General features: G+C 38.8%; 1 protein-coding gene across 1 annotated transcript in view; it reads left to right on the top strand.

The window, feature by feature from the left end:
• Positions 1–23198, top strand: part of LOC310812048 (phospholipid-transporting ATPase ABCA1) — a gene marked incomplete at both ends in the record, with an annotated part of 139339 nt that overhangs the window by 48877 nt on the left and 67264 nt on the right. Inside the window, 11 exons of the mRNA XM_083680446.1 lie at positions 609–746; positions 5965–6179; positions 7599–7677; positions 8483–8676; positions 9775–9823; positions 10178–10285; positions 10470–10517; positions 12234–12373; positions 16518–16645; positions 19016–19111; positions 20659–20848. Coding sequence (XP_083536572.1) covers positions 609–746; positions 5965–6179; positions 7599–7677; positions 8483–8676; positions 9775–9823; positions 10178–10285; positions 10470–10517; positions 12234–12373; positions 16518–16645; positions 19016–19111; positions 20659–20848 — 1385 coding nt within the window. The remainder of the gene's footprint in view (positions 1–608; positions 747–5964; positions 6180–7598; positions 7678–8482; positions 8677–9774; positions 9824–10177; positions 10286–10469; positions 10518–12233; positions 12374–16517; positions 16646–19015; positions 19112–20658; positions 20849–23198) is intronic.

Genomic DNA, 23198 nt, shown 5'->3' on the forward strand with positions numbered 1-23198 from the left:
CAGTCATGGATTGAAATTTGACTTTCAAGGTTCATCTACTCTAACATTTCCAGTACATTAGCACAACACAGGACATATTCAGAACAGTCCCCAGGGAGTCAGGTGTGTGTTGTCATACTAAGTCATATGCAGCTTTCTGTCCTATATCTGTTTCACGCCTCACAAAAGACTATAAAACATGCTCAGACACTGTTTGTGTGACACAGTCTTTCCCACTTGCTGATCCTTCCAAACATTCCATTGATTTGTCATGACCATGCACAGACAGCTGCATTGCATACAGTATCTGAAAGTAAAAGGTTCCTTGCTACTGAGAAGCTATGGCCATTGTGAAGTCACTATACCAGACAGCATATGGTCACGTTTCTTCACCATACATTATGTGTAAGTGTGTTGCGATCATTCAATGATGCTGTTTGAAACTTCTAGGCATATGAAGGTTTTGACTTCAGTCAATTACTGTATTAATTATGAAAATCAACAGACTTTGAATTGGGAAAATTGTCCAAAGTCCTCGACCCTGCCAGTCCTCTTTGTCAGTGCTGTGTACTGTATGTCCTCTGAAGATGACTGAAGTGACTAAGCGCTAACTGTGTTTTCTGTCTCAGGGGGGATGCAGAGGAAACTCTCGGTGGCCATCGCATTTGTGGGCGGTTCCAACATCATCATCCTGGATGAACCCACAGCAGGGGTGGACCCATATGCCCGGAGGGGGATATGGGAATTACTTTTGAAGTACAAACAAGGTTTGTGATCTGTTAGTATACCAAACTGCTCAGATAAAATCAAAAGTCTGTATGTGTGTCACTCTTTTGACTTTCTGATTGACGTGTTGACTGGTGTACTTCTTGGCTTTCATCTTTGGTTAAATTAACCAAGCCATTTACCAAGCTTCTTCTGCTTATTCAAATATATATTTTCTACCCTGCAAAGAACCAACTTTTTATCAAAGATGCCACATTTCTTTTATGCAAAATGTCCCTATAAGAGAGCACTTGCTAAATGACCTTCTTAATTGTTTTGGTTTAATAACATATTTCTTCAGACACTGTCTACAATATCACCATGGAGACAGATAGCGATGACAGTGATAATAAAGCATCCAAGATGCTTCCTTCAACATTTGAATTCATTCGTTAATTGTTAGCGATTCAGTTGCTTTTTCATTTCGCGTTTTGGCCCCATACTTTGTGTTTGCTAGGCTGAAAGCAAGACTCAGACATTATAAAAACACATTTCCAACATATGTCTAAATGTTTAATGTGCATTGAGCAACATTCCACCCTTGCCATGTCATTAGCTGTGCTCTTTCTAATCAAGTCCTTTCACTTCGATTTAGATAACTCTCTTATAATGAGAACACCCCCCCACACACAAACACTTGTTAAGCAAGTCATTTTGCAGCTCTGTAGTGTTATTGGCAGGGTTATGTTGCTAAAGTTTATCACTAGCACAAATGTGTATCAGGTGTCTACTTGTTTGAGGCAAAAACTAAGGCCAGATATTGAACTTGGGTCATTAATTGTTGATTAATTTGATGTGTGCTGTGATTAGACTGTTCACAGTTGGTTGGATTTGATTGATTTTGTTGTTGTTTTTATTTTTACTTTATTGTACTTGTCTGACAGGCTTAAGCCTTAAAACGTTCCTTTGGCCACCTACATACAGAGAGTGCTTAGGGTTGAAACTTTGAAACTCTGACTGCACAAGCCATGCATTGATGTGAAGTTGCATTGATAGATCACAAGTAAGGATTAGCCCCTTAATCCTGGGCAGAAACACAGATTAAGGGGTACTGCTTTAACCAACCATAGCTTTGAAGTTGCTTATGTTGTTACATTTACACATTGTAGATTTTTTTATGAGAAACTATTAATTGTTCATAATAGAAGGAAGTCTGGTGGGAGATCAAAGGGTCCATTGAAAAGAGCAATTTTCTCTTTGGGAGAATCAATACTGTAGGTGCTAATGGTGCCTGTGAGCCTCTTCCACATGAAGACATCTGATGGCGTTTTATTTATGTCCTCAGAATCCATAGCATGTTTGCCTCCAGTTAATCCTCAGAACTGTTCTTCCATTCTGTGGAATCCGTTTAAAAAAACAGAGCTCAAGCATGACTGTACATTTAGTCACTGGTGCTGGACTCCTGCAACATGACACTAGAAATGGCAATCTGACCAATGGAGCATCAATCTTTTTGCGTTCAGTTTTTCCTTTATCGTCTTCCATTCTGTGGGAAATATTTCAGTGTTTCTCAACGTCAGTGTTGGGGGACCTACATACAGTATTATGCAAGATTTTGCTCCAGCCCGGAATAGACTAATTTGACTAATTTCAGTTTACTTCATGAATAGGTGCTATGTTAAAATCAGGTATGTTCGTGCTTTGCTAGAACATAAGCCTGCACACCTTGTAGGTCCCAAGGACTGGGGCTGAACATTGACATGCTGTTTGCCTACATTATACTCTTCCTAGTAGTTCCACCAACACATATGATACTGGACAGGATATAATATTTCCTATATGCTAGAGAGCATGCATTCCAATTGCCCTCTTGTACTGACAGCACTTGACAATCCCCCTCTAATATGTGTGGGCCTACAGTACAGTAGATATTTAATTCAAATAGGGAGTAATGATAATAATAGTAGTACATTTTATTGCTGAAGGGCTTCTCATTACTGGGAGAAATCTGAGCTGTATGAGGTAAAATAGATAGGCAAGCAAGGAGGGTGAGATTGTGGGGGAGTTGTTAGTTGTTAGTTGTTAGTTGTTTCTCTGTGGTACTGTTCATGAAACAGCATGTACTAATATTGCCGCTCATTCCTACTGTACACATTTCATACACACACAATAATTTTAATACATTTGTAGAGGAAAGTTAATTCCATCCATACTGTAGGTGACTTATAACAATAGCCTTTAGGAAATTGTCATTGTGTATGTAAAAGCTTTTAGGAAATGATCATCTAATGCTATCGACTCTAAGGCAATGTATCATTGAGATTGGACACAAACATTAAGCATAAATACATAACCAAATTACGCATTAATTAATGAAATTTGGTTTAATTAATTGCCTCATCTCTCACACATTCTCAATAATCAAGTCAATAATGAGAATATTCACCATGGAGCAGCATTACTTTACAAGCAAATACTGCAAATCACTTAAACCACTGCTATCACTCAAACCAGAGATGTATAGACATAATTCTCATACATTTGTCTTCCATAAGCAATTTGTTTTGTAACAGTTCAATCTATTATGCACTCTGATTGCTATTTCTTAAAACAGTTCCCCTGTTGTTCAGTGGTGTTGGAGAAAGAACTGTTGCTTGTAAGTTAAGTGTTGATAAACAGATCTCTCACAAAGTTAGTGGGTGAGTATGAATATAATGAATATAATGAGATGTGCTGCATGAGCCTGGAACCCACCAAATGGGACATAGATGGAGACGCACCTATTGCAGATACACGTAGACGTCGACACACACACACACACACACACACACACACACACACACACACACACACACACACACACACACACACACACACACACAATGCCCTGTCCTTACACTCATTACACCATCTGTGATCATCACTTCAAAGCCCCACTCCCACTCTGCACCCCCTCTTCATGTCATTATTCATCTTTCTTTTCACAACACTGTAGAGATCACTAACCCTAACCCTCCAACTCATCTGTACATTTGGGCTAAGTTAATTTGAAATGTTCTACTGTAGATTAGTGGCACAAACTGAACATTGACTGAGAGGTCCTCTAAATTGCAGACCCTTTTGTAGTAGTAGCAGTAGACAACCTCCAAACTTTACAGTACAAGCAATGTTTCTAAAAATAGCCCTTTAATGTGAATCAATTAGGAACAACCTGCTGATGAGTGTGGTGAATGGCATACATTCTCAGTGGTTTAGTGATAGAAGGGAACGCAACACTCAAGATTTGAATGGATAGATCACAGGAAGAATTTTGTTTTCTTGTTGAGAAATGTCAGTCTAGGGGTTTCCAGATTATCTGCTATCTGAATCATACTGAAGTGCATTACAATCCATATCCCACATACAATAATTCTAAAGTCCATTTGTCCACCTCATACACAGACTAGGCCACTGGATCTCATATGTGTACCCGTACTGTACTGTATTGTACTGTATGTAGTCACAGCACAAGAGATGTACCTGCAATTTCCTCACTACTTTGATCTATCACTTTGTGCCGTAATGCACCACAACACACAATAAATCAGTATACCTTTGTGGGCCGTGCACCAACCAAACACATTTTTTTTTCTCAGAGCTGCCAGATGATGCAGTGTGCTTTTATTATCTGTCCCTGTAAGCCACAGCAATCCCGTTGGAAAATCAACAGAGAGCATGTACAGCCATGCAAAATGAACCATGTCAGAGTCTGATCACAGGGGCGAACCGAACTTGCTGCAGTCTCCCAATCTCCACAGTCCTCCCAATCTCCACAGTCCTTCAAAGAACAGAAGTTTTCTCCACATTAAATTGACCTGTTGGTATTGATGCTTTCTAAGCCATATTTTAGTGAGATACTTGATGGGCGTCTGGGTCTGTGAATGAGAGGTCCAAACAAGCTTAGCATACAGTAGCACAGCAATAACTCTGTAGCAGAGACAGATTTAGCAGCTCAGAGGGTGACAGGGCACAATGGGGAAAAACGGGTTGGGTTCACCAACTGAAAGAGCAGAGCACTGCATGAGGCTACAGCTAATGACCTCTGTGTGTGTCCTTATCCCAGGGATAATGTGACCTGTGGGAATACAAATTTAACTAGCTCAGAGGAAAAAAAATGCCTTGCTCAGCAGACAACCCTGACCTTTCACAATAATGACCCTCAAATGTGACAAAAAAGGGTGGAAAATCCAGCTGGTCAGCTAATCAACAGGAAGTGTGCGTCATATCAGGAGATTCATTCAGTTGTATCTTGGCGTTAGGACATGCCATTGACTGCACCATACTGGTCAAAATGAAGCAAATAAAAAAAATGTCAATACCTCAGGATTGCATGGTACAGTACATTGACTTGCTTGTTTGTTTTATAAACATGCTCTCAGTCAAAAAGGGAATTCATTCATGCAATTATAGCATGCAATGGTCTGATAGCATATTATTTAGCAGACCTACAGTGCCTTCGGAAAGTATTCAGACCCCTTCACTTTTTCCAAATTTTGTTGTTAAAATGGATTAAATTAAAGTAATTTGCCATGAATCCACACACAATACCTCAGAATGACAAAGCGAAAACACGTTTTTTGAAATTTCAGTAAATTTATTAAAATTTAAATACAGAAATACCTGATGTACATGAATACAAGTATTCAGACCCTTTGCTATGACACTCTTAAAATTAGCTAAAATGCAAAAATGTCATCAACAAATCACTCAATAAGTTGAATTGTGTCCATCTTAATGCAAGGATAATAGTTCATGTAATTTTGGAATTAATATCTTAGTTTTTATAGGGTCTCTGATTTGCATAGGAATCAATTACCTTAAATTAATTATCAATTAATCAAAAATCTTGAAAATGGATGATGCATAACTGGACTATGCATAACTTTATGTGACTTACATATTGGTTCTATTTGGATTGAAATATGTATGCGATTTATTTTTAAACTAAAAGAGTGGTATTGTAGAATAGTAATTTGAGCAAGATTCACACCCACGCAAACACTTGTTTCCATGAATACTGCATGAAAGGAAAACAAACAGAAGTAAGCAATAAGAAAATAAACTATATGTGGAAACAGATTGTCAACTTGGCTTCTTTGAAATCATCATATCACTCTATCACTTCTCTCTCTCTCTCTCTCACACACACACACACACACACACACTCATCCACCTTCACAACATCTAATTGTGTCCAGTCAGCGAAATCAATAGTTTGTTTGCTCCATCTCTCTCCTGCAGGTCGCACAGTCATCCTTTCTACTCATCACATGGACGAGGCGGACATCTTGGGAGACCGCATCGCCATCATCTCCCATGGGAAGATGTGCTGCTCTGGCTCCTCCCTGTTCCTGAAGAAACGCTTCGGCAGTGGCTATTACCTCACCTTGGTCAGAGCTGGACATGAGAAAATGACCACACAACGTAGCGGGGTCAAGCAGGGGCAGGTAAAAAAGGTAAATAGAGTATGTGGTGTAGTTATATAACGATTATTTTTGGCCAAGGCGATATTGTAATTGTACTATTTGTTTATGTTATATTGATAAATTATCTTATAATCAACACAATAGTTTAATGTTATTCAAGCTACATGAGGCTCAATGTTTTTGAAGCCTTCGCCATAATGAATTAGGAGTGATCTAATTCCAAAGGTGTTCTTTATATACACTGTATAGAATGACAGAGTAGGATGAACACCCTATTACACTATATATAGTAGGATTGACTATTGCATGGGTGTAATCTATCTGTAATCTATCTAATCCCCACTATGTGCAGTTCAGCTCTGTTTCAGGACTGAGATAAACAGTGTATTTGAACCCAGGTTGGACATCACAATGTTAGAGATCATTTGTTTGACTGGGGAAGAACTTTAAGACTTTCAGTTAAAATCATTTTCTGCATGTTTACACTGCTCGGGTCAAATTGACCCGAAACATCAAAGTTGTAAGTTTATTTGAACATAATAGGAGGGTTAATAATAACCCCTAAGACACATAAGACACATCAGCAACCTTTACTAGTCCATTATCGACACACTTCCTCTGACTTTCCAGAGTGCTCTGACTTGCTTGTTGCCTTCCCCTGTAATGATCTGTGTTTAGTCTCACCCAGCATGAGAATTGGCACACACCTCCGTGCTGGATGATACTAATTGCCACGAGGGAGGGGGAGAAGGGAATCTTGATCTAGCTCCTTGCAGTGCTGTGCACACTTAGTTTTAATCAATAGGAGCAAATGAACAAGATGCACCGATGCCAGCAGGGCTACAGCAATTATCATTAGTCTGCAGGCTCTTTGTGGTGAATGGAGTAATTTGTTGGAAATAAATAAATAAATGAACAAACAAACACATTTGCAGAGAGGTCTAATGCTCCCCCCAAAACAACCAGGTAAGCGGCCCACCGGTGTAGAGGAGCAAAGCTAAGACCTTAGCCTGTGGTTCTCCTCATAGAAGAAACTGTGAGGTTGCCCATTGACTTGCAAACTTGGTGCTAAGCTAATAAAGTGGCTAAACTAAAGTGGCTAAAAAGAACTAAAATCAGAATAGGATGGAGTGGCTTTTTGGAGGTCCTTGATTAGTTGAATCAGATGTGTTAGAACTAGGCTAACTCTGAAGTCTGTACACTCTGAAGGTCTCAGGAGTGGGGAGCAAGAACATTGGCACAAGACAAGAGTTCCACATGCTTCCTGGCAGGCCTATTGGATGAGCACAGCATCTGTTGGTGCTAACATCTAAACTTAGCGTAATTAAACACTAACAAGTTGGACCATGGTGGTTATTCAATTAATATGACTGACAAATTGAGAAGGAGACTACTTAGTCTCAGAGTCACCATGATGAAGCCTTTTTTATTTGACTCTCTGATCAATAGGAGGGTGATTATTCCTCAAGGAGAACTAGTGTCGACGAAGGTATTGGGAGCCAGAACTGGAGCAACCCTGACCCCTCAGGTATAACCAAACCAACCCCAACTTGTGGAAATGCTGCTGATGCTAATTCTAATTTCTAGAATGTTTACATGGACAGCTAAACCTTCAACCAATACAGTACATGTTTGGGCAACACTATTTGTGTTTATTATTATTATTATTATTATTATTATTATTATTATAGGTTAGAAAAAGGCATGAGGGCTATACCAAAGCCTCTTTAAATGTAAGCACTATGTCATTGGTTCATTAAAAAGGGCAAGCTGAATCTAGTGCAAAGTATAAACACATATATCGACATGACAAATCTATCATAATTCAAACAGAGACAGCACATTCATTTTGATTTAAGCTACACACAAGTAGTTAAGTCAAACGTGTGAAGCCAATCCATTTTCCCACCTCCTCATAAAGCTAATGGCCTTGCTTGGTTAAGCAGCAGTAATTATCTATGAGAGGCTGGGATCAATAAGAGGAGGTGGTATTTCCATGATCAATGTCCTGATTGATTCTAATAGAGATGTAGCTTTATAATGGATGAGGCAGAAGATGGCCACTGATCTCTAGAGACTCATACTGTAGGTGTTCAGGTCACACTGGCATGCATGTTAGTTGTGAATATGATGACACTTAACTTTATTTTGACTGGTATACTTTTAAGGTTATTAACAAGGTTTGTTTACTCCATCATAATTCAAGACAAACATGTACCTCACCTCAGATTATGGCGCTTCAGGAGAATAATATATATTATATTATATAATACTGTAGTTCCTATATTGCATTGCATCCCAATCATGGTATATGTGTATTCCAGAGCTAACAGCTATCAGTAAGCTGGTGCGTCGGTATGTTCCTGAGGCGGTGTTCCTGGAGAGTATCGGGCAAGAGATTACCTACATCCTACCCTACGGCGGGGCCAAGGACGGCACCTTCGCCCTCCTCTTCAAAGAGCTGGATTTGGAAATGTCTGACCTGGGCATTACAAGCTACGGCATCTCAGACACAACGCTGGAGGAGGTGAGACACCAGACACATACTGTAGGGTTATGCACATGGACACACATACACACACGCTCGTAATTTTAGTCCTGTGCGAATCGGCCATGTCAGTAACTTCTACAGACTGCGCGCACTGGCAGTTGTAATTATTGAGGCCCATTTTACATCCTGTTTTGAGTTCGTTTGTTGTTTGTTTTGAGGTCTTTTTGCCTAAAATTTTATCATCAGGAAATTAAATGCATGTACAATTGGATTTAAATCTGAAGATTGACTTGGTCTGTCTTTCCACTTTCTGGCCCTGAAAAACTCCCTAGTTGCTATGGCAGCATGTTTGGGGTCATTGTCTTGCTGTATGATGAAGCACCATCCAGTGAATTTGGAGGCATTTGCTTGTACTCGAGCAGACAGGATGTTTCTGTACCCTTCAGAATACATTCTGCTAACTAGTAACATCATAAATTAAAACAAGTTAGCCAGTTCTTGTGACAGCTATACATGCACAAACCATAGCACCCCTCCACCATGTTTCACAGATGAGGTGGTATGCTGTAAATCAGATTTTTTTTTTTCTGAACTGCAGTGAAGCCTCTGTAGTTCGGCTGGTGACGTATTCTGCAGATGTTAGTCTCTGACACATTTTTTTATCAAATATAATTTTATCAAATGCCCATGAAGATATGTTCTAAATTAAGTTTTGTCACGTAACATCCAGGCTGCCATTAACGACCAATTCTGGATGGAAAAAAACATTAATTACAGTGGTCAGTTGGGTACAACCTATCCAATGCAAATCATCCTTTGATGTCCTGGGGTAATAACTACATGACTGACGTGCCCCTGCAACACTTGTCCAATCCAAATAGGGCTCTTAAAGACGTCGGACATATTTTCAATACTGTAGTGTATGTGTCTGTAATAAAATAACGGGAGGAGGAAGAAGGACAATTTGTTAGTGGACTTATAGTTACGATTGAGTCATTGTTTTTGTCATTACAGGAGTGTTGTCAATCATTTATTCAATGACACATCTAGAGGTGACTTGAAATCATTAACTTGAGATGACAAGGCATTTTATTTCACAGTATGCAAGTAATATGGAGGTTTTCTATTTTGCAGATTTTTCTAAAAGTGGCCGAGGAGACAGGTGTAGATGTGGAGATAACAGGTTACATGACATTTCTAATCATGATACTCCCTGTTACAGTACTGTAGATGATTCATATAACCCTATACTGTACCTGATACTGTATGAATCTGTAATATTTAGTATGGATGAATATGTTTAAGCATATAGAATTAGTGCTTGGTTGATTAGCCACTCAAAAACCATGCAGCAGGATACATATTTGTTTTATTGATTATGAAAGGACTTTGCTTTTTCAAATGTAGGCCACCTTTGTTCTCTGCTATTATGTGCAGTTATATGCCATGTAATAGACCAGGTTGCTGTTCTTATTGTTATTTATAACCATAAATGGGTCAGTTCAACACAACACAATATTATGTACATTCCCTTTAGTTCAAAATGGAGCATTGGATAGACACTGGAAAAGAAGTTCACAAGAATCCAAACGGCACAGCAAGACCAATGTCAGGAAACATTCAGATGAAGCCCCAGGGAAAAGTGGTAAGTGCTTACCTTTCATTACTGTTAGGGTTAGTCAATTCAACACCTTCATCGATTGATAAAGTTGTATTGATTGTATCTTTCTGAATATAACTGTATTCTGGGGTAGATGATGGGGTACATGATGTTATATTGCAGATGTATTATGATTGTCTTTTTTTGTCTTCTCCCTCGTTTATTCTAGCACCAACTGAAGCAGAATTGAAGGTGAAGTTCACAAGCAGAGTGGAGGGTACGTATATTGAGTCAAGGCCTTGTCATCTTGCAGTTAGGATTTTTTTCAGGGTTTTTTTTCTAACCCTAACCCTTCTCCAATTTACTTTTCTGATCATTATTATCTGTGTTTCCCGGGTTGGTAATACAGTCAATATAACCTTGTACATGAAGGCGGACTTAGTAGCTTTTTCCATGACTGCAGCCATTTTGAAAAGCCAGAACAAGACCTCAAAGCCCATTGAATTAGTATTCACCACACAAAGATTTCATTTTCCACAATACAATATTATCTAAAATGTCCGCCGCCTTTTCAATTTCACTCTGAGCAAGACCACTTATGAAACAAATTCAATTTCACACAGTGTTTTACAATTTGAATATGCTTTGTGTCAAAATACTTTTTTACTTTTGAGACTGTGTCAAGGCCACAATGTTTCTTTTGTGAGTCATATCTCACTTTATGGGGGGCTAGAGGCTGATAACCAGGTTATTCCAGTACATTTGTACAATATATTGTGACTGCATCGTTCTTTTGTTAAAACTATGAGAGATGCTTAAGAATTGTCAGGATTGTCAGGATTTTCCTTATGTTAGTGTACATACAGTTAGTACATACAGTATAGCATGTTTCCATCAAACCAACACCAGAGTTGTTGGTTTGATAATGCAAATTAATTACAGTATACAGTGCCTTCAGTATGTATTTACCCCTCTGGACTCCAGATTTTGTTGTGTTACAACCTGACTTTAAGATACATTTAATTTAAAAAAAATATATATATCAAAATTATGTTTTAGAAATGTTTACAAATTAATTAAAAATGAAAGGCTGAAATGTCTTGAGTGAATAAGTATTCAACCGCTTTGCTATGAAACTCTTAAAATGTGCTCAAATGCAACAATGTCGTCAACAAGTCACTCAATAAGTTGAATTGAGTCCATCTTAATGCAAAAACAATAGTTAATGTGAATTTGGAATTCATATCTTTGTGTTTATAGGGTCTCTGATTTGCATAGGAATCAAATACACACTGTGTGGATCATGTTGTTGTTACAAACTGAGCAAATGGAGAGGAACAAAACTGCTCAGGAATGCTACCTTAAGGCCTGGGGAGACTTACAAAAATCTACAAAGTTGAATGGCTGAGTGGAAAAAGCACAGTCAATGGGATAACATCATCTCAGTCACTCTACAAAAAAAATCTATCTCACATCCAGAATTGTGTTTGCAAAAATGAATTCAAGTGATACAGCAAAGAAAGTGGCTGGAAATGTGTTTATTTGGTTTTACTACAAAGCATTAAGTTTAGTGCAAATCCAGCACTGTGTAATTGATTCCTATAAAACAAAAGATATTCATTCCAAAATCACATGAATTATTATCCTTGCACTCAGATGGACTCAATTCAACTTATTGAGTGACTAATTTTCTAATTTTAGGAGTGTCATAGCAAAGGGGGTGAATAGGTATTGACTCAAGACGTTTTAGCTTTTAATTTTGAATGAATTAGTAAACATTTCTAAAAAAAATATTTCCACTTTGACATTATAGAATATTTTGTGTAGATCAGTGACAAAAAAAGATAAATTAAATCTATTTTAAAATCAGGTTGTAACACAACAAAATGTGGACAATGTCCAGGGGGGTGAATACTTACTGAAGGCACTGTATCTATGCTGAATGACCCTTTCATCATACCATTACCTTCTTGATGTTGGTCCTCCATTTTAGATTCAGAGAGAGTGGCCAATGTGAATGGGAAGGGCTCCATTGTGATCACTGGGTGGGAGTTGATCCGGAGACAGTTCCTGGCCCTCTTCATCAAACGCTTTCATCACGCCCGGAGGAGCCGGAAAGGGCTCATCGCCCAGGTAATGGCCACCAACAACCCACAGTTTTCTATACATTTCCATCTTGGTCGATCATGTGAAAAGCTTTTCCAAATTCCTATTCACTAGACATAAAAAGAGTCAAAAGTCTCCTCTTAGTTACCATTAGTAGTTTCCTAGTAGCATCTATAGTACATAATTGCATGACGCTTATCCACTTTTGCAGGGACAAACTTCTTTTTTTTTTACTTTGGGAAAATCTGATCTTGCCTGAAGGGGCAGCCATTTCAAACATAGCATAACATCAGAAGGCACTGCCATGACATTGAGCCATACGTGTCCTTGCCTTTTCTAGAAGTTGAAATGGGAGAAGTTGTTTTGGTGGACGCTTTTGAGTCCTCCGTCCCACTGCTTCTGTGACTGTTATGCTGGGTACAGATATAACAGCTGATAGGAGAGGAGACAAAACAGCCCAGTTAGATGTTGTGATAAAACGCAGCCAGTGACAGTTCTGATCACAAGTGTAAAAAATGATGTAACTGAAATAATCTTACTAGCTCGCAAAATGTCCATCACAGAAACAACAAATGTTTGATAGCATTAGCTAAGTGATCCAACTTGCTAGAACAGCTCTTTATTTAGCTAAGATTTAATACTAAGCTAAGTTCTAATACTAGGTAGTTCAGATCAATAAAACTGCATTCTAAAACCATAAAAAATGGTCATGTCTCCTTTCTGCTGTTGTATCAACTGTTTAGGGGTAGTGGATGTTTTATTTTAACTGAGGAGTTGTAGCTGCCTCCAGTTGCCATGGAGACAGAGGTTGTCAGAACTTTAACAGACATAATTAACTTATTAACATAACTTATGTTTCGTCATGAAATTACTTCCACTTTAAATAGAGGAATAAGAAAGTCAAAGACATGGCTGTGATTAGTTTTTTCATAATTTGTGAGTATGCTAATAATGTGGTTTGATTACTTAAGTATCAGATAAGATTATCATAATAATTAGCAGGCTGGCAGGTTGCTTTTAGTCTATTAAATATATGTCTGTATCATTTCATTGGCTATAACTATTGTAATTTCCTGTCAAAACCAATAAATGGGAGGTGTGTGTGTGTGTGTGTGTGTGTGTGTGTGTGTGTGTGTGTGTGTGTGTGTGTGTGTGTGTGTGTGTGTGTGGCATGTTGGAGTGCTCCTCTCCTTCTCCTTCCTCTCTATTCATGTGTCACTTGTGGGTCTGACAAAGGGTTTTAGCATCATGTAAACAGCTCCCATTGTCAGCAGATATGATTGTGGGGCGAGGTAATCTCTTCAAACAGAGCCGGTGGGGAATACAAAACAGATTATGGCGTGGAACTCAAGAGGAGTGATTTATGGGGGGATGAAAGTTGAGGATGGACAGTAGTTGGCAAGGAAGTGGTTGGAGTGGAGTGGTTGACTGTGATTTAGACAACATAAAATAAGATATTACTTTATTAACCCCCAGATTGGAAATAACTTGATTATATTTTAATACATACAACACAATGAAATGTACACAATGAAAACACAACAAAGGACGCATATACACTAAAAAGCAGCACATCATCAATGAATACAAAACAATGTCATGTTCATGTTCTGCCTTTCGCTGAAGTGTGTACTCTTCTACTCCCCTAATGTTGAGATTGATTACGTTTAAAAATATTGTATTTTTATGAAAAAATAATTGTTTTGTTTCTTGAATATAAATAACTTGTTAAAGTATATATGTTTAAAATGAGTCAGAATACTCAGAGTGTTTTCTATGTATTTATGTATTATTTTATTTATGGATAACTAATATTATTAATGAAAACATTCAAGTAAATAAAAGTTCTGCACTCTTAAAATTATATAAAGGTGTATTTGTTTCAAACCAATGAGTCTATTGTAGAGATTGCATATACCAGATATGCCACTCCCTTGATTGACTATAGACTGGAGATAATCCAAACAAGCGCTCAGCACTGTAACACTGACATGATAATGCTGATATTTGGCAATCAAACTTGATCCCACCGTAATACAATTGACTAGTGTTCATTATTTCCCCATCATCCCAGAAACAGAGACAGTGTCAAAAACTGCACAGGACTTTAAGCTATATTAGCGAGTGGTCACGTTAGCCACGTTACTACACGTGTTTTATCACGTTCAAAAAACTGTTGTCTTTGCTAGGATCGCGTTTTTCTCACGCCCTTTCCCTAGAAACATCTGTGTAAGACTAGAGCGGGACGCTGGGAAGGCTAGGACAGAGCAAAATAAAGTGTATTGTTAAGCCATTACAACCACTTTTAACAATCAAATGTTTCTAGACAAAACGTTGTTAATCCGTATAATTTTGGTGTGAGTGGAGTTTTTGTGCAGGATTTGTCCTGCCCTCCGATAGACGACTTGCCTAAAAAAACTGTGTTGGTCTCCTAATTGAAAATAAGCGCCCAAAGAGGCGGAGTAAACCGGCTTCCTTTAAAGAGGCTTTGTTAAATGTGTCTAATTTCTAGTTCTGGTTTCTAGTTAATGATTTCCTTTAATTTTACCTTGCTTAGAATGCTCAGCGTCCAACATGCTTTTTGCCTCACTATTACTACCCAGGTGGTATGTATGGAGGCATTTCTCCTGTACATATTGCCATCTCCTGTTGATTTCTAATCTGCAGGTACAATATATTCTTAATGCAATGAAATAGGCAGATAATATTAATTCTGAAAATAAACGTGATATGCCAACAAAATGCTGCCACTCTTATCTCATTTGGAATCAAATTAGTTAGTGTTAACTTGAGAACGTGCTAAACTGATGCATAGTCCATGAAGTGCATTCACTTTGTGAATGTAATGGCTTTCCCTTGAGTTTTCCATTTGCTCACAATAGAAGCACTACATGCTGTCACCCAAAGTTACTATCAGAGAGAGAGAGAGAGAAAGAGAGAGAGAGAAAGAGATAGTGTGTGAGTGAGTGAGTGAGTGAGTGAGTGATATTGGTTGTCCTCTATTTTGTGTGTATTCACTCACTAAGCCGCTTGTCTTTTTACCAGGCACATTTACATAGAACTCCACAGTAAATATAGAATGTATCAATTGTACCATTTTAAATTGGCTCTGCAATCACAACCCACAATTAATCAAGTTCAGCAAACCTCCTTCTTTTGTCGAGTAGGTTCTGTATAAGTGGTTAAACATTAAAGATATTGTGCATTCTCTCTTTGACCTTTTTGTCAGCGCCGAGAATGAATTGAAAAGAGAACATTTACACGAGGGAGAGAATATGGGAGGGGGGAGTGTGGCGGCTTTGACGAAAAAGAGAATAGCGAGAAATGAATTATGCTTGAGTGGATGTCAGTGTTTAATCAAATCCCTTACACATGCATGGCAGACAAAACAAGTTCAGCATATTAATTGATGTACTATATACGGGTAAGCATTGGTCTTGTGTCGGATTGGTTGCTTGACTTCCTTTGTAGTGTGTTACAGTGGGTGAGGTGTAGGGAATGGAGGGGTAGGGGGACTATTGTAACTATTGTAGCTTTTGAGTTTTATGAATTAACCTGCCACCCACCCACCCACACACACACACACACACACACACACACACACACACACACACACACACACACACACACACCATGTAGATTTGTCAAAATGGCACTCACTTTGAACATACAGTGCATGTTTCCCCTCCCAGCATCACACATCATCAACATATATCAGTTACTGTATGATGACACTTACTTTGAATGATGAGAATATACAGTACAGTACATATTTCACTTTTAGTTTGAAAGCACATAATAAGTGAGAGACAAATGATAATCATAAATGCCAAATCGCTCCCAGCATTAATTAGATCGAGCAATAACAGCTCTATGCACCCTCTAGCACATGAAATGACATTCCTCTGTTTATGTGGGAAATAGGTTTTGTTTATTGAAACAGATCGACTGCCCTTTATTTTATGTTCTGTTTGTTATGTTGGTTTAGATAGTATGCTATAACACTTTAGTACGGTCTGTAATAACATGAATTCACAGTAAGTGACAGACAAGACGATGGCACAGTTATGAAATGCAAAGTATCTGTAATGTGACTTTCATTATTGTTTGTCATTAATTGTTATGACAAAAACACTTCACTAATGTTGACATCATATGTTTTGTTCCCCAGGTGGTTCTGCCTGCCGTCTTTGTGTGCCTGTCTCTCATCTTCTCCCTCATCGTCCCCCCATTTGCAGAATACCCCAGTCTTGAGCTTCAGCCATGGATGTATGGACTGCCCCAAACTACATTCTACAGGTGAGGCACAGAAACATACATCTGCATATTATAAATGATTCACCGTATATTCGGCTGTGGGATTTGATTGTGGTGAATAACAACATTTCTTAGACTCAAGGAAAAATACATTACTAACATGTTTTCCTAAAATTGGGGACCACATTCCTTACAATTAGGTACTTTTGCATGTCTCGGTATACTAAAGAACCTGTCATATCGTTCTGGGGAAGAGTAGGGAGTGCAGTGGGTAGGCCCCACATTGAGCCATTGAGTCATTATGACAGCATAATGATCTTCCCTCATCGCCGACATGGCAAAACATGGCGGGACTCCATTTTTGAGCTCTAGCTCAATCTCTTATCTGTCCAAACGATCAACATAATGAATTTGAATTCATATTCATTTCATGAGACATGAAGCTGCTGACACATTTCAGTGATACAAAATCCCCACCATTTCTGGTAACACACTGGATAAATCCAGATGCCATGACATAATTAGTCGTTCACATCTGTGTTACTGGGGCATTTAAGGCCTCTTGGGGATAGGCAGAACATGGCAGGTTAATTTACATTGATGAGTAACACAGTTTGCTTCCTTATTCCAATATCATAAGTCATATTCTATACTCAACATATTGGTAAGTCTATGTGTGCTTAGACAAGAAAGTTTATATTTTCTACATAAAGTACATTTGTTGGTTTCTATGCATTTCTTCCCCCTGAATTTCACCAGATGTTTGGGGTTGTTCTCAAAATACATCACAAGAATTGAGAAAACACGATAAAAAAAAACACAAAACAACCATGTTGAATATTTCATAGGGCTCACTGATACACTCACCGAGATAGAACAGTTATTTATCTACTGTATGGATACACTGATACTTTATCCAACTGCTGCAGTGACAAAGAATGGTATTGGATTCACTGCTCCCACTCATTGATATTCTATGGGGGTTTGCTTACTCTATCCAGGAGGAGATAATTGCATTGTAATACATCGATCCTGCTGGATGGTTTAAATAGACCATCGAGCCCTAGCATGTTGCTTTGGAAATCACAGGTATCTCACCAGCTATAAAATGTCACTATCCTTAACTTTAGCTAACACAGCAGGTTGAAGATGGTAGGAAGAGTTCAGACAAAGTTAATACATTGGACTGACTTTACATTGAGAGTGGAGAGTACAATAAGAATAATCATCAAACCATTATTTCATCTCACATTATAACATCGAACATTATGATGCCACATTAGTTTTAACACTGTGTTTGCATTATTTGCCAGTTTCATTGCATCTAAATGAAGTATTGCAGTACATTGAGGATTTTCTATTTCAGTAGAGAAATCAACATTAGTTCCACTGATCCTGTGTGTTCATTATCTTGAATAAGTGGTAATCCAGATATTGTTAATGGCAAAACAGATGGCTGCACATAATCCATTTTTACAATCAGCCACTTCGATTGCTCTCCCTCATGGCATAGGAAATTATAGTTTGACCTTCATGGGAGAGGCTCTAAGTGAGGCTATAAACATTGTATTAATCCAAATGGCCAGCAGTGACCACAGCTGGAGCCCAGCCACAATCTTTATGAAATGATGTATTTTCACCCAAAGCACACTTAAAATAAAGGGCAGAGTTTCTGCATACAATGATTGTAGAGAAACTGCCTGCAACACACGCACACACGCACACGCACACGCACACGCACACACACACACACACACACACACACACACACACACACACACACACACACACAAACATACACGTACAGTATGTTACATTCAGTCAGAATATCAAGACCTCCCCCTGTACTGAATGTCCAGTTTTATGTTTGAAATGCAAGAGACGTACTCTGAACAAAATGGCTTTACCTTACAATGATTTTCCTCTCAACCTCCACTAAGCTAAACCCAATAGCGTGTTACCCCAGTGTCATGTACTACTTTAAATGTAAGACCACCAAGTACACTGCCATTGGCTCATTTCCTTTTGGGCATTCCTCTACCCCTATGGAGGTGAATATAATGATCATCTAATCCTCTTTTATTCCATAAGCCAAGCCCTCTGTGTACTTACCAATGCTATGGCATGCTTGATAAACCACATTTAGAGTATCTGCTCTTCTCCATACTTGAGCCAGTAACTAAAACTCCCTGAGGTTCACTGGGATGGACAGTTGGCCTGGGTAATCCAACTGCTTTGGGCTGGACTTCTGGACTTTTATTATTCAATTATCAGAATATTTGAAGTCTTTTTGGCATTGTGGAGAACATTTGTTGGTCTAAGATGGCCTGTCATTAAAAGATTGCCGTTGAATTTTGTTAATAATTAGAGCTGGAAGGGGTTGGAGACTAACAAAGCTGAATTGCATTGTAGCAACGACGGCCCAGATGTGGAGGTTTCTCGTGTAGCAGACTCCTTGGTGAATAACCCTGGATTCGGGACTCGCTGCATGGATAGCAACCCCATACCGTGAGTATGACTGGCCAGCCTAACACATCTCTACCTATATTGCTGTAATTACAGTGTAACTTTGTAAAGTCTTACTGTAGTCCTCTCCATTCACATTCTGGAGTAGATAAGAGTGTACACACAAGGCTGTTTGGTAACACTTTACTTAAAGGCGCAATCTCTGAATCAAACAATAACAAAGCGGTCTACCCGCCCTAGCTGAGGGATGGGGCTAGAGATTAGTTACCACTCTCAAATTCATAGACAGGGCTACAGTATGGATGCAAGGACTGACCATCCATGACATACAACGTAAAGTATTAACCATGTTTGGAAGCTATAACGTATTTCTTTACAATAAAAATGTAAGGTAAATCAAGCTTATATGTTAGGTTTTGATTGGGTAAAACAGTTGAACTAATCTCACGAGGCATTAATAAATTATATTTTTTAGAATAAATGGGAATATACTGTATCATTAATTTAGAAGTCCAAAAATGTATGTACCAATCCCAGATTGCCCCTTTAAAGCACACAGGTATACTGTGTTATAATGTGTGTTCTTGCACATTCTAACACCATTATAATACTGTAAAATAAATCCCAGACTTAATCCTACCCTGACTCAAGGCATTTACACTGTACATGGATGAAATTAAATAATGAATAATTGATTATCATTATTATTATTATTATTATTATTATTATTATTATTATTAATAATGCATTTATTTTGTATAGTGCTTTTCTCAGTACTCAAAGGCACTAGGTATGGGGGTGACAGCAGCAAGCTTTAGAGCAGGGGGGGCATTACCAGTTGAGAGGGAGGAGTTAACAGCTTTGATGACGAGCGAACTGATTGTAGGGAGGCAGGCCTTTACCAAGGTGGATGGAATTGGGTCCAGGGCACAGGTTGAGGTATCTATACCTGCAACCACCTTTGTAAGGTCAGAGGTGGTGATTTCAGAGAAACTGGAAAAGAAGCTGTTTGTGAGAGAGATGTCCGAGTCTAGCTCAGACAAGGCAGAGGAGGTGGCCAGCTGGTTATAGATTTTGTCGATCTTGGTTTGAAAGAATGACAAGATCAAGTTGCTTTTTATAAAAAAAATGTATAACTTATTCAACACATTGTATATACAGTATGCATTCATGCATTTTTACTTGGGAACTCAGAGGTGATATTGGTGGTATGGTGTGGATTTGACACTTGTGGTTAGGGTTAGGAATACATTTGTCAAATGTAAGCACCCCTGATATCCTCCTATATCACCTCCATATTCACTCTGTCAAGCCTGATCAGCTTCAACATGCCTTATCAAGCTGTTCCGCTTCCTTAACTCATCAGCTGCTTTTTGTAATATGCTGCTCTAATGACACTTACCTCCATGTTTTAGATAAGGAGACATTAATAGAATGATTAGATTAGCAGCACAATGTTTTATCTAACTAGAGCTAGGCCTCTGTGTCATAGTTGATTTCTGTTGATATTTCCTTATAAAATCCCAAGCATATATATATATATATATATATATATATATATACACTCACATTATTTTCCTTTGGCTCAGGAATCTCCCTTGTTCCTCCAATGCCTCGGAGTGGTTCACTCCCTCCGTGGATCCCTCTATCAGCGACATCTTCCTCAATGGGAACTGGACCATTGCTAACCCCTCCCCTTCCTGTCAGTGCAGCACTGCTAAACGGACCATCATGCTGCCAGACTGCCCACCCGGAGCTGGGGGTCTCCCTCCCTCTCAGGTTCGTCATGTGCTGAAACTCATTTACCTTGGGTTTATATATTTTTCATGTAAAACTATGTTTCCAATGGGTAATGCTGATACTGTACCTCTTTTCTATAATCTATCCACCTTGTCAATCAATCCAAACCAACTAAGTGATTCAGAAACAGTACTTATAAGGGTCAACCAGTGGGCAAATATCCACCACAAAATTAATGTCTGGAAAGTGAAATGTAGATCTATTGTGTTTAGCCTTATTACATCCATGTTACTGTCCGTCTGTCTACCTCAATAGCTTTTTGGCCAGTCTTAGAAGAAATATGTATTTCAAGCAGCACACCAATCTTTGGTATCCATTGACCCTATAGTATCCATTTTAGCCAATCCCTCTTAAGAGAGTGCTGCATGTTAGCGCTGAGCTTGCAGTCTTCTGCCCCTCCCTAACATCTCAGGCCAGGGTTTGTGTGTCTCCCGGAGATCAATGGCAATGCTTTGTAAGCCATTACCCTAACAACATACATGGCCAAATGCAGGGATGGTAAATGTTCCGGGAGCTGACCCCCGTAGACTTAATCCTGGCTGGGATCGATGTAGTGGGATGCTCCCTGGTCTCCAGCCTCTATCCCCCACAAGCATTACAGAGGGACAGGGCCTAAATTGATTACTCCAGTACCTCCAATTATAATAAGAAAGCCAGAAACTGAGGGACAGTCTCATTCCAACCTTGTTTTTTATTGAGAATGTTTTGGGGTGTTTACCAAGGCTTCTCTGTGGGTGCATTATGGATTGTTTGGTATGAGATGCCAGAGAGACAATAGTTGGAGTGGAGTGGAGTAATCATGGTAATATACCCCATCATGGGGATGATAGATGGAAGTCTATGATGGAAAGACTAGAATGCAATTTGTGGTCTTGTGGAGACATACAGCAAGGTAGGTTTGCTTTCCGTTTCATATTAGTGTGGCTTTTGCACAATTTCAACTCCATTAAAGATTGAATTGACATTAGAGAATGTACTTTAGAAGAAGTCAAGATAGGAGCACTATGTGGGCTTATGTTATGAATGTGAGGACAGGTAGAGACCAGGTGACTTGATTACAGTATGAAAAACAATCCACTCAAGCTTCTGTTTTGATGACTCTGTCTGGTAAAGTTTCCATGACCTCAATTACCCAGTGATTTGGGTGGATCGAAGCCTTTGCCTTATGACCAAACACGTTTGAAACCTAGCTGGGAATAGAGTGTCAATATCACACCGAGATGCAACACTTTTCTTTTCTTCATTGGGTTAGCATAATCATTCATTTCTACAGTCATTCAGAGACTGTATTTCTGTTTTCACAATTAGTTGTTTTTGCAGTAATAACACAATTATTTTAGTCACTAGCTGTGGACATTTCCTCTGTGTTGTGTGATTGTTTGTTCTGTGTGTGTATGTGTGTGAGTGAGTGTGCATATCTGTAAAGCCTTCTCAGTTCTCAGTCTGTAAGAGGCCCTTGAAAGCCATTGACTTCCACTAAACGGAGACCATGCTGTTTCGCGAAATGACCCTTTGAAGCCAGTCGGCCCATCCTCATCTGCGCCTCTTCTTGTGACAAGCCAGACATGGTTGTCGAAACAGTTGGACAAAAGGAGTGCCCTTTACATGACCTTTCTGTCTCTGACATTCATTCATTCCTGTCAAGGTGTCTCCATTTGTGGAGGAGCTGTTTGGATACATGAGTCTTCACTAGAAACCTGCTCAGCCATCGGTCTGTCTCTTTCTCACCATCCTTCTCTTTCTTTTATCTCTGCCTATCTCACAATAGTATATTCCTTTTGCTATCCTTTTGTCCTCTCTCCTCCCTCAACATTTTGTATACAGAATATTTCAGACATAATCCTTTGCAGTGATTTCAGGATGCTGGTTGTTAGACTAGGCACATCAATGATCCAAACCTTTAGAGAGGAAGTTGCATTTCTACATTTGTATTTAATGTTGGCATGTGGATTAATGTTTTCAGTGAAAAACTAAAACATTTTCCAGGTACAACATGAGACAACTACACCATTCTCTTCTATCAATTGCTAAAATGACCCATTAGTTCTGTGACAGTAGCTAATTGTGATTTGTTTCAATAGGAACAAACAGCATATATGTATGTAACCCTCAGATTTTGTTCACTGGTGGGTAGATCAAATTCCACAAAATCTGATTTCACCTTGCAAGCGGAAAAGTATATATACAACTTGTACGAGATGGGAGACAGTCACACAGACATGACACATATATGAAGATAGATGCACCCCTTGTGAGACACAGTGCACACACACACACACACACACACACACACACACACACACACACACACACACACACACACACTCAA

Source organism: Argentina silus (assembly GCF_951799395.1).
Source record: "Argentina silus genome assembly, chromosome: 1".
NCBI classification, from domain to species: domain Eukaryota; kingdom Metazoa; phylum Chordata; class Actinopteri; order Argentiniformes; family Argentinidae; genus Argentina; species Argentina silus.